The following is a 12,446-nucleotide window of genomic DNA, read 5'->3' on the forward strand; positions in this document are numbered from 1 at the left end:
CGCCTAGCATAGCTTCTGATCGAATATGTACGGCATATGTTCAGCGCTAATATCACAAATAGGATTCTTCTTCGGAATGGATATGAAATAGACAGCGGTCGTCGATCTTCTACCTCAAACGTGTCGGCTAGGGATCCTGGTTGGACTGTAGATTGGTGAGTTGGCCACCATTCTTGGCCCCTGCTTGACGTCGGGTTCTTGAAACCTACCAACCCTGCACACTTCATCTCAACTTTGAGGCTCTGCGAACTACGTCTCGGAATATATGGACGACCTAATCGACAAGCAGCCATCGCTTCCACTTATCGCTGCGCCTTCGGGTTTAAGCGGAACTTCGCACCATCAGGGACCGGCACCTTAGGATCCATTAGCGTGATCAGATGTTTTCACCGTTCCCTCGAACAACGGTCTGTCAGCCATGGTGCATGGTCAGACAGACAAAGCTGGAAGGAAACGGGACCGTTGACGCCAACCCCACTGAGATCCACGGCATAATCACAGACCAGTACCTTAATTATACGAACCACGGTTTCTAAGGCAAAGAGAGCCACATCATTATCTCCAAATGAACTTACAGCTATGCCAACAACTTTCGTTGCCTGCGTCTGGCACAGTCTCTGGAAACTCACGCACCTCTTCTGTAGCCCAGTGGTTCTCGAATTTCGGCCCTAGACTCATTGTCTCGGGCTATGCGGATATTGCGCAGACCAGGTAATCATCGTTACAGAGTCCAAGTAGCTTTGGCCACAATTCACTTGTGTCCTGTGAGATGCTTCAACTATGTCACAGTGGTACGATTAATCAGTCATGGTTTCACAGAGGACATGACGTTACCCCTGCAGGACTCGGTCTGTTACAACTGGTCCATCATGTGCGAGTGTCATACAGCAGAGGATCCTAACCGGGATGCAGTTCATTTCCGAGGGGCGACGAACTGACCCGGAAGCTGAGAGTTGCTCGCGAGTTGATCTTAGCATGGTGGGCTACTTTGGATCCTAATTGACTTCATCTGTAGCATGGAAGAAATCCAGGAATAACCATCGAGTTGCACAGAGTCACCGTATCCACGACTTGCCGTCGTTCGCGACATCGCCCAGCCGAGCAAATGTAAGCAATAAACTCCGCATGACACGAAGAGAAAGCTAATCGTGAAAATGCGACGGGATCCAAGACTGTTCTCCTGCTCACATGCAATTACACCAGACCCGCAAAGGCACGGTAGCACTCGTATGAGCTTCTGGACCCGACATTGTCATCCTTTATCCAGCTGCGTGTCTGCACGCTGATCCGTCTCGGTTCTTCAGCAGATACTCCTTGGATTCTCCAACGTTTGGCAACTTACGTTACCATCTCGCGTGGATGTTGAGAGGCTACGGCCTATGTTGGTCCGCCGGAGTCGTACATGGTGCTCATCATCGCTCCTTCACCGATTCAGACGCTCTTTGTTAAAAGGTGTCATCGAAGTTTCTGACAAATTTGCGTCAAATTCTGTGGCTGACAACATGATGTTGCTTCGTAGACTGCGTCGTCCCGAATAGCTACTGTGGCATTCGATAGCCTCGCAAGGTAGGCGTATGGATCGTCCAGGATGGCGTTGAATACTGATATCGAATTTGACGATTTGGTATCTTTCCAGAGAATCCGATGATCGGCTGGATTATTCAAAGAAGAGACGTCCGTGACGTGGTCCGGTTCACGAGCTGAAGGGTCGTTCCTTGATGCCAACTCAGATCGCCTTACTAGCGAGGATCATGTACAAAGAGATGATCGTGGAGCCACTCCAAGCCTTGACCACTTCTTCTCAATGAGAAAGTAGGTCACAGTGTAATTCAGGGTTAGGATTCAAGCGCCTTCGATTTGATAACGTCGTCTCCGCTTCGCAGCTCAAAAATCAGCCGCATCCCGCGTCAGGAGAGAACGATCGTGGGAAGTTTTGAAAGTCCGCCGCTCCATATAGCCACACTTGATCTCTAGTGACCGTATTCATCATTCCAATCGACAGCTCGACCTTTTGCCGGGTCGTACGTTAGTATTCGAATCGCGACTCATTGCCACGCGGTAAAATTGTCAAGCGTTGGTTGGAACTGACTCTGCAGATAGCCGTAGCAAATCACCTCGTGTGTTTACTATTTCCACCGAAGTCACAACGGAATGAAGACAACGCTGAAATATGATCTCGATATCAGACCACGAGCATCCCAATTTCCTAGACCATTCGGCGATTCACTAAGGCCATCATTTGGAGAATTCCTGATGAGATATTGTGAGAAGACTCTACTTGTTTTCTGCTTGTTTCATAGGCCTTATTTTGGAGAACGAGATGGCGATCTACTCCGTATAAGCATACCATGCTAACTATGTTTTCTGATAGATCACATACACATGAGCACCCGGATTGGCTACATGAGGAGCAGAAATTCTCCAAGCCAGCCACAAAAGCTCGGCTCAGCTTCAAGAGTCGAAGAATCAGTCATTTCATCTTCAAAATGAGAGCATCTCAAGGTTTCTCATGGAGTCTCGGCTACTCTGGCAAGCAGGCTGTCGTCCAACTCCTCTGCCTGATGCCGTCACAGAACTGAGCGTCCCGTCGTTGTTGTCCGTGCCGGCGTGCCGGCCGAACATCGCCGGGACTAGGCGACTGTATAAAATTAAAAGCACCTGGCGCGCAAAGGTTGCCTAAAATGCCTTGTTTCTTGGGCGCGTTCCGCGCAAAGACTCCGGTTCCGCTGTGGATGCGGGAGACCCTTAGTTCAAGAGCAATGCGGGGCGCGACGGAACCCTTTTTCGACATTCAAGGCTGTCCGAGTCGTTGCCAACAGGGGCCTGTCAACCCGTCCGGGGTTTTCGGCAAAAATTACACGAGATCGTCAATCAAGCTCGCTGCACGCATTTCAGCTGGCCGATTTCTGATTGGGTGTTTTTGGCGAGTTGACCAGGAGCTGGACTGAGGTCTGCCTTCAGCTGCAAGCCACATTCTCCGGTTCGGGCTAAAGGCCTTGATAGTCTTGTCTTGGGCACCGCTAGACTCCACTACACCGCTATCACGCCAAAAGCTCAACACCAAAGATGAGTTGTCGTGACATAGGGCGCAAAGCCTTGTTTGTTGGTTACAGTCCGTATCCGTAGGGTTTTGTCAGTGAGCCCCCGAGCCGCGAGTCGGAAGCGCATGGAGCTGCGCGGGAAACACGAATTGGATCGAGTGATCTCCATGTAAGTGAGCACAAAGAGGTGTAAAAGTACATGAGATCTACCCCCTTGAGTCGAGTCGACTAGATATGTAACCAGGTCTCAGAAAAGAAAAACGGCTTTGGAATGATCATCTGGCTGTCTGCCTTGCCAGGCTGGTCAAACAACGCTACCAACGCGCATCGGTCCATACCCGCACCGCACGAGGCGGAGTTTCCACATGGTCCAATCTCAACCAGCCTCTATACCCCGGGCCAAGATACGAACGGTCAAGTGCAGGAGACTTGGAGCTGGACCCTTGGTGTCTCCCTCCTTTGAGCCTCATTGGCGTTGTTGGACGCCATGGTCTATTGGCTCACCCGCAGGGCGCGTTCTATTCGGTAACTTTCTCATCTCAGCCCGAGCTGGGATTGCCTGGCTGGCTGTTTCTGTCTCCCTTTCTCCCACATCCTTCTCTGGAGCCCTCGTCTCTCTTCTTATCCCTCACTCCCCCCCCTTTTTTCTCGCACTTCTCTTCCACATCATATTATTCTGTAAACACATAGGAAACAGATCGTTACAGATTCAACATGGGGAGATTCATTCAACTCGGAGCACTTGCTTGCTTGTACCTGGGCGTGGAGTCCAAGGCGCTGAGATGGCAGGACGATACCCCAAGCTGGTCTCCACCCAGGCAGACCATTGCTGCGATGAACATGGAGGAGCTCGGCTTCAGTCCAAAGCCCACTGCGGCGCCTGAGCCCGGCTATGTCGACCTGAAGCTGGCCAAGCGTGTAAGAGGCGACGATACCTGTGGTTACATCTCTGGAGAGGCTAGTAAGTACACGACCTTTTGATAGACAGAGACTGGTGCTTTTGTGAAGGATGCTGACCTCTCTTCCAGCCAACTCCATCTACTGTGGTACTGGTTCCTGTGTCATCAACAGCTTCTATTCCGTTGTTGGATGTTGTAGCTCCTCCTCGGTCACGGATTGCACTACGATTGCCACGAGCTGTCTCCCATCCAGGTCAGCGAGTCGCGCCAGCAGTGGTGACACTCGTATGCAACTCTGGTACGTTATCCTGTCGCTCTCCTTTTGCTGCTTGAACCATGTCTCATACAAGACCCTTCAGTACTGCCTCAGAAAGACCCGAGTGTGCCACTTACATCTACTCGGGCTCGTTGTTCAACCGTTATACCCTCTATGCATGCGCCGCCACTGAGGAAGTGATTGTCGTCTACGCAAACCCTACAGATTCTTCCGTCACTCAGGAGTCAACGACAGCGCCGGCAACAACCTCCCTTCGCAGCATCGCGTCAACCACTGCTACGTCGGCAGCTACTACTAGCACTTCTAGCGGTGGTGGTGGCGGCAGCGGCGGCTCGTCCACTCCCGTTGGCGCTATTGTGGGCGGCGTCGTCGGAGGTGTAGCGGCCATTGCACTCATCGTCTTCGGCATCATCTTCCTCCTCCGCAAGAAGAAGAAGGACACCAACAATGTCAACAACAACAACCAGGCCGCCCACCAGTCTTACGTCGGACCCCCGCCGCCCAACCAGGGACAGCCGCAAATGTACCAGCAGCCCGGCCCGCCAACGCAGCAGCCGTCGCCCCAAGGATATCCTCCCCAGCAACAGCAAGGGCACTACCCACAGGGCTTCACACCCGTGGATAACAACAATAACAGACAGAGCATGATGAAGCAGCACTACGACGTCACCACGGGATCCTACGACCAGAGCACCAACGGCGTCAGCCCGCCCGCCAGCCCGCCGCCCATGAGCCCGTCGCCTACATACCAGTCCGGTGTGCCGCAGTATGTGCCCTCTCAGAACAGCGTCAGCCCGACGCAGGGGACGTATCCTCCTCAGCAGCAGCCGCAGCAGCAGCAAGGGGGCTACTACAACGCACCACCTCCCGCTCAAGGACAGCCGCCTGCGCCACAGCAGCAGCAGCAGCATCACCAGCAGTCGAGCTTCGCTTCTGAGCTGCCTGCTCACAGGGGCGACAATGAGCTGCGTGAGTTGGCTTGAGCGGGCTGTCGACGTGGACAAGGACAGGCAAAGGTGGGAAAGCGCAGTTGAGGGGCGGTTTGGTCTAATGATGGATTTAATTTTCAAGTATGATTGCGGAGGTGCTTGGATGGATACGAAGCTCACGCTCTCGAATGCTGTTGTGAACGCGGAGTCAGCAGTGATGTTGGGCAGGATTTTTTTGGAGGGAGGGGCAACTATCGTTATGTGTATATGTAATACCCAAAGTCTTTTTACATGGCCTCAATGGGCTTATGAACCCTCTCTGATGCAATTGAGATATATACAACCAAAATATTGCCGAGAAATGTCGTGAGACATGTCACTGCTAGTGCATGGGGTTTCATGATCGTTAATCAAATTACAGCTTGCTGTGTAAGTCACGGCGCCAGGGTGTATTTGGGTTTCCCTGTCGTCCCGGGATAAGGTGGTCCACGGCCAAGGTATTGAGGAAACCCGGGTGGACTTGGTTTAGATTTGTGACGCCGCACATTTTCATTGTTGTCTCCAGTTCGTCTCGCAGGACTACAAAGAAAGTTAGCATTCTCGTCATATATATCACGGTATATGCATTGCCCAGAAAGCCCAGACCGAATGGGACTCGGGAAACAGGAGAAAAACAAATACTCACTCTCAATGTATCGCTCCACGCCCTCGGCACCATAATTAAGCCCGTACAGCAACCCCCTCCCAACACCCACGGCCTTGGCACCAAGACACAAGGCCTTGAAGATATCCGTCCCGCGCGAGACGCCGCCGTCCACGTACACCTCGACCCTGTCAAACACGTGCGGGCAATTCTTCTGCAGCTCCAGCAGCACCATGATGGTCGCCGGGGAGGTATCGAGGCTCCGCCCGCCATGGTTGGAGAGGACAATGGCCTCGACGCCGGCCTCGACGGCCCGCTCGGCGTCCATCCACGTCTGCACGCCCTTGAGGACGATGGGGAGGCCGGGGACGGTGCGGCGCAGCCAGGCAATGTCGGACCAGTTTACCGAGGCGTCGATATAGCTGCCCATGATGCGGCCGAGGGCGCCGCCTTTGGCGTCGTTGACGGCGCGGGCGCCGGAGATGGGGGAGCCCAGGGACTCGTCGGAGGCTACGCGCTCGTCGGCCTCGCGTTTGCCCGGGATGGGGGCGTCGATTGTGAGGAAGAGGGCTTTTACGCCCTGCGCTTGGGCGGAGCGCAGTAGGCGTTCCGAGTTGGCGCGGTTCTTGTCGACGTAGAGCTGGAAGAAGACGGGGACGTCGTAGGGAGGTTTGGTGGCGGGGTTGTGCTCGCGCTGGGCGGCGAGGATGTCCTCGAGCGGAAACGAGGCGGAGACGGAGACGCACTGCGGGACGCCGGCGGATTTGCAGGCGCGGCCGAGTTCCTTTTCGCCTTCGGGGTGGACGAGGCGGGCCATTGCGGTGGGCGGGCAGAAGATGGGGGCGCGCATCGGGTGGGAGAGCATGGTTGTCGCGGTGGAAACGGCGGCGACGTCGACGAGGACGCGGGGGCGAAGGCCGATTTGGGAGTAGAGGCTCGCGTTGCGGGTTTTCGTGTGGAGGTCTGTTGCGGCGGAGGAGACGAAGGCCCAGGCTTTGGGGGAGAAGGAGGTGGAGGCTGCGGATTCGAAGTCGTGGGCGCTTATGAGGGTGGTGAGGGGAGGTTTTGAGGGCATGGTTGGCGGTGGTGGTGTTTGGCTGTCTTGTTTGTGGGACGGTTCTTGTTGCTGCTGTGGCCACTTGTGAGGTTGAGGCTTCGCCATGATGGCTCCCGGGGGTAGGACGCCCTTGTGGTGCGAGGTGGGGATGGTCGACTTGACCAGGTTGGGCCCGTGAACTTCAGAGTAGACTTCTGTGGCGTCCTTGCCTGCGCACTTGAGAATCACGGCGATGCCGCCTGGGTGTTCGCGGACAAAGTCTGTGAAGTCGTAGACGGCGCCGTTGATGGCGAGCCAGAGGTCGTCGAGGTGATTATGTTTTGATACCTCGGCGGGCGTCAGTGTAAGAGGGGGCATGTTCTTATCATAGGGGTATAGGTGAGATGGGTAGAAGGAGGGCGTAAGAAGGAGGGATGATGTTGAGAGGTGAAGTCTTGCATCACCGTCTTTGTATGTCGTCGCGGGCCGCGCGCCAAGGCGTAGTCTGACATGTCCCGGGGCCGAAGGGGGTAGTCGATTTCGGGCGGTATTGCGCCGAGAGGGTCCCTCGGGATGGTGGGGCTGCAGCGTGCCGTCCTCCCCGGGTTTCCCTTTTGATGCGACTCTGGCAATTGCCCTTGGATGATGGCCACCCCATGCAGGCGGGGGTGGATTGCACCCCCAGGGCCGGCGGGGGAATTTTCTCGGTCGCTAGAGATGCACGGATATAGAGCCCGTCGTCACTGTAAATCACCGATATCGCATTGGGTTGTGGGTTGTGGGTTGTGGTGGTCCCATGGTGGGAGAATTATTTTTATTTCTTTTTCCATATGGAATTACCCCTCCAAACCTAAGCCTCTCATGTGAAGCTCGCTCAACATCACCCCGCCAAAGCCTTCCCAATGAGACTCAATGCCCTCTCGCTGTGATTCATCTTCAACGCCAGCGCGTGCCCTTCCTCGCTCATCTTGGCCCACGTCTTGCGCAGGATGCCAATAATCTTGTCCTCGTCAACCTCCTCCTTGCTCTCAAAGTCGTCAAAGTGATCGTCGAGGAAAACGAGGCACGCCACGTCTTCAAGCACTTGCGTCTCCTCGTCCTTGCTGAGGTTCTCCTTGCGGATGAGCGCCGCCACGCGGTCGACGTCCTCTTGGGGGATGGCCGGCTGGATGTCGGGTGATGAGGAGATGAGCTCAGCCACTTGGGCGGCGGCTTGAGACTTGAGCTTCGCGCGCCAGGTGAGGTAGCCCGGACGGGTCATTGGGTATGAGTTGCGGGGGATTTCCCATCTACGGTTTGCAAATCAGATGAGTCAGAAAATGAGGCCGATTGACTATGACTGGGAAGGGGGGTCTTATTCATCAACATGATATGCTTAACATGCACATTGTGATGCTTATAATTGCTTGTTCAGAAAAAGGTAAAAAAGGTATAATAAGAAAAGAATGCTTGATTGCGAAATGTTACCTCTTGAAATGCTGGGCTCGGCAGGCCAGTTGCAGGACCGGAGGGGCCGCCGGACACCTCACGGCGAGCCAGCGCGTCATCTTCTGGGCATAGTGAAGCTCAAAAGGGACCGACTCAACGGACGATGGTCTGGGGTCTTGCTTGTGGGCCTCGTCGATCAGCTCAAGGGCCTTGAGGTAATTGGGTGGCAGATCGGGCAGTGAAGACGACGCTGCCATTTTTGGTGTGTGCGATAATTATGTGATAGTATGAGATGGGATATGGTGGGTGTGTTGGACGGGAGGGGTGTTGGGATGAGTGAGTCTGAACGGTGATGGCTGGTGAGGGAAGAGATGGGTTGCTGTTTCAGGCCTTGCGAGAACTTCTTGGCCAGTGAGAGAGAAAGCTGCTAGTCGCCCTTTCAGAGACCGAAATCAAAAAAATGCAACCACCGGCGGCGGGTTCAGGACGATGAGTAAGCCCGGGGCATGATTGGCCGTCGCTCACGTACCTTACGTACCTTATCGTCCGTCCCGGACCTGCATCAAAGATCAGAGGCTCCCCAACCTACGCAGTTAGTCACCTCAGTGCCGTGGACCAATCCCCGGACCTTGTCGTTCATTCCATTAACATCAAGTTGATATTTCCCATACATCCCACTCCTCCCCCACGCAACAGACCATGGCTCTGCCAAACTTCCCACTCAATATCACACTCGGCACGTCGCACAATTAACGCCTATTTTCAGCATGTAGATCGACAGGACCCATAACCTGTCAACCCGTTGGCGCCGTGCTTCCATGCTTCGGCAGATCGCCCTGCCGCCCGGTCTCGCCTGTTCTAGACCGGAGGATACTTTGCGATCCAGGAAGGGGGAACTTGGAGAAGGGACCCCGAACCGCGACGTTTCGTCCCTTCGTCCCACCATGACCAAAGCTGCATACACACACTTCTCATACCTATGATTCATGCTCGTTGATTGGTCGGACCCATTCAACCGCTTAAGCTGAAGTTTGGCACTTTGGCAGTCTGATGAAGCCGTATTAATAGCTCTCAAGGAGATCCTCCTGCCCCATCTTGGCCGTCAAAGCCAGCTTCAGGTTTTCATTTTCGGGTTCGTGCTCACCACAGCCACAAGCAGAATATTTCTCTTCTATTTTTTTTTTCTACCTGGCTTACAGAACTGATTCAATTGCTCACTTAACCAACGCTTGGGAGGGCATGCCTGTCTGCTTGGGAAAGAATGACGGAACGTTGTTCCTCCCTGCTTTGGTGAAATCGTAGCTTCCTGATTGATTTCCAACCCCTCCCTCTGGTGATCACTCGCTCCTGCCTCCTTTGCCATTTTCACCTACCCACCTTACCTTATCAATCGGCAAACTCTTCCACACACCTCATCCTCTATTCTTTCTTTCAGCTATCCATTAGATTTCTCACAAGGCACCACCTCGTGGCAATCTCGGCTTGTGCTTCTTCGTCCGGCAATCTCATTGATAGTTCTATCAATAGAACACCGCAACTACACTGTCGTTTTCAACCGCATTCACAAAGCCTGGACTTACCTACAACTTACTCAACAACATCACGACCAATTCTATTGATAACACCCGATCGACCTCACACGCAGACATCTCAAGCGCATCATCAACCAACTCGTTCTCTGGAAAAAAACGAACGGACATTGTCACTCTCAGCGAATTGAACACCGTGGATCGGGCAATTGCAATATTTCAGAACAGAAGCAACGACCTCCAATCTCACAACTTTGTGGTTTTCAGAGTATTCACAGGCAGACCGAACTTCAAAAAGTAAGCTACAGTTTCAGCGAACCTCACCTCTTCAAATCCTTCTCTAACACACAGTCCAGCTTCACCTCTTCAACCCTCCACGAGTCAATATACCTATGCTTTCGCAATGACCAAAACTAACAATAAGGCTGCCATCGTGGTTGACGATGGCACATCCTCCGTTACAGCAGTAACCGACGATGATGCCATGACCCTCGTCGACTTGTTTGGAGATCTCGACGTCGAGGAACTCACCGAGCCTGACAACAAAACCACATCTGGGGAGTCGACCAGCATTGTGAGTTCGGAGGTCAGCACAGATGCCGCTGACGGTGAGGTCGACCTGAAGAATAAGACAAACGAGAAGGGTAAGAACACAGACACAGAAAGCAAGTCGATCACAGAAGCAGAGACATCCTCTGTAGTCACATCAGAAGCCGCCAGTTCAGAGGTAGCTGAATCTCCAGCTTCTGGCGAGACAGCCTCAGAGGACAAGAGCACAACCGACAATGCATCCTCAAAGAGCGGAGACGCTTCTACTGGTGCCCAGTCATCAACCACGGGCGAGTGGACAGCCTCAGAGGATGCCCTCATCATCAGCATGAAAGAGGGTGGTGAGACCTGGGCTTCCATCGGGAACGCAATCAACAGAGGCAAGAATGAGGTCAAAAAGCGCTGGCACGTATTGAAGATCAACGTTGCCAATTCGGCCAAATCCGCAGACGAGGCTCAGACAGAGTCTGGAGGAGAGACCATCCAGACCGAATCCAAGGCCGGTACCGAGGCCGATGCCAAAACCGATGTGGGCCAAGATGAGGCAAAGAAGTCAGACGATGACAAGTACAAATCCAAGGCAGAGAGAAAGGCGGAGCGCAAAGCCGAGAAGCAGAAGCAGAAGAACAAGGAGACCCCCAAGTCTGATGAGAAACCGAAAGAGTCGCAAAAATCCTCCAAGGAAGTGAAAGCCACCGAGGGCAAGAAACCCGAGTCCAAGCCCAAGGAGCCCAAACAGAGAGGCAAACCCGCCAAGCCCGCCCCGTCAGAGGACTCGTCAAAGCCTGCTACCTCAGACACCAACGATGAGACCCCGAGCTCATCCTACCGAGACCGCTTCAACCTCCTCCGCGACACCTCCTCGGCCTCCGAGTCAACGTCCTCCGCTACCAGCGCAGACGACAACGACGCCGATCCTCAAGCTCAATACAAACGCGAACTCGCCGGTCAGGAGCGCTACATCCGCCGCCACGTTCTCCCGGCGCTCTACCCTCCCGCGCCGGCAGCATCGCACAAGAGGAAGAGACCGCTTCCCCCTCCCGCCAACAGACGTGCACCTAGCCCGGCAGACAGACAGCAGCGCCGAGACGACGCGACACTCGCGGCCGTGGTGTCCAACAGAGAAGCGACAAAGTGGCTCGAGATGCAGGCCAACTTTTATAACGCCACTGGCCGGATGGTGCCGCTTCACATGATCAAGTCGAGATGCGAGGCCGAAGAGGACCGAGGCAAAGCCGCCGGCGTGCGGAGTTGGGCTTCCTCGGTGGCCGGTAGCGAAGATCTGCTGGACCCCAACGAGGGTCGGGACGCTCCTGAGGATGCTCTGGTCGATGACGACGAGGATTGATACCCCCCCTTTTTTTCTTCTTTTTTCTTACGCTTATTCGCGAAACGCGCCCCTCATGAGATACCTGGCTCGAGGGGAGTAACGACTGACGAATGATGATGACGACGAAGGTTACGACCTCACCTTTCTCGTCTACAAGACTTTGATCGTGACTTTGGTTTGGGAACAACTCGTTTAGACGGATGAGAATGGGTTATCGGATATCAAAAATTGGGGTTGGGGTTTCGGGATAATGGATAGATGGGGTGGTAATTTGCGTTTTTGTGTTTTGGGCGGTCTCTGGGTAATAAGGTAGTTCTCCATATGAGGACTAGGGATCCTTTTTCCATATCCAGTCAGCCATCCTTTGCTCTTTTTCATAGCTGATACTCATCATGAACTGCTTTGCATCTCAAATTTTTTTAATTTTTTTTTTTGTTGTTGTGAATGGTCTCAGTTGGATCTTACAGCATTTCAGTTTGCAGAGAATTGCCCAAATTTTGAAGCTCCTACAGAAAAAAGGTGCAGACTACCACCACCGGCAGCCACCGCAGAGGATGGGGTATCAATGGGAATCTACTATTATAACAAAAAGTAGCCATCTTACATGGCGCATGTAGAAAACTCCTACCTGATCAATTCGCCTCCCATTCTCGCCGTATCCAAGATATAAGTACAGGTAAGCAGCCCTGGAAACCATCCAAGGGGGTCTGCTGTAATATTATGTGCCACCCAATGCGCCGTTTGAGATGCTGTGTGCGCTCAAAGTTTTCGAGAATGCCCGCCTC

General features: G+C 53.6%; 4 protein-coding genes across 4 annotated transcripts; 2 read left to right on the plus strand and 2 right to left on the minus strand.

Moving 5' to 3' along the window:
• Positions 1–3,755: 3,755 nt before the first annotated feature.
• Positions 3,756–5,200, plus strand: N0V96_003786 (uncharacterized protein; the record flags this gene model as incomplete). Its single annotated transcript, XM_053190559.2, has 3 exons — positions 3,756–4,006; positions 4,194–4,238; positions 4,300–5,200. The coding sequence occupies 3 exons, from the start codon at positions 3,756–3,758 to the stop codon at positions 5,198–5,200; spliced, it is 1,197 nt and encodes a 398-aa protein (XP_053051968.1).
• Positions 5,201–5,561: 361 nt separating this feature from the next.
• N0V96_003787 (uncharacterized protein) lies at positions 5,562–7,203 on the minus strand (the record flags this gene model as incomplete). The annotated part of the gene is made up of 2 exons (XM_053190558.2): positions 5,562–5,725; positions 5,832–7,203. 2 exons carry the CDS (start codon positions 7,201–7,203, stop codon positions 5,562–5,564), a joined length of 1,536 nt encoding a protein of 511 aa, XP_053051967.1.
• A 502-nt stretch (positions 7,204–7,705) lies between these two features.
• On the minus strand, positions 7,706–8,510 carry N0V96_003788 (uncharacterized protein; the record flags this gene model as incomplete). The annotated part of the gene is made up of 2 exons (XM_053190557.1): positions 7,706–8,114; positions 8,293–8,510. 2 exons carry the CDS (start codon positions 8,508–8,510, stop codon positions 7,706–7,708), a joined length of 627 nt encoding a protein of 208 aa, XP_053051966.1.
• Positions 8,511–10,185: 1,675 nt separating this feature from the next.
• On the plus strand, positions 10,186–11,679 carry N0V96_003789 (uncharacterized protein; the record flags this gene model as incomplete). The annotated part of the gene is made up of 1 exon (XM_053190556.1): positions 10,186–11,679. One exon carries the CDS (start codon positions 10,186–10,188, stop codon positions 11,677–11,679), a length of 1,494 nt encoding a protein of 497 aa, XP_053051965.1.
• Between the last annotated feature and the right edge of the window lie 767 nt (positions 11,680–12,446).

The sequence above is a fragment of the Colletotrichum fioriniae genome, assembly GCF_027942845.1.
Source record: "Colletotrichum fioriniae strain IMI 355084 chromosome Unknown scaffold_3, whole genome shotgun sequence".
NCBI lineage: Eukaryota > Fungi > Ascomycota > Sordariomycetes > Glomerellales > Glomerellaceae > Colletotrichum > Colletotrichum fioriniae.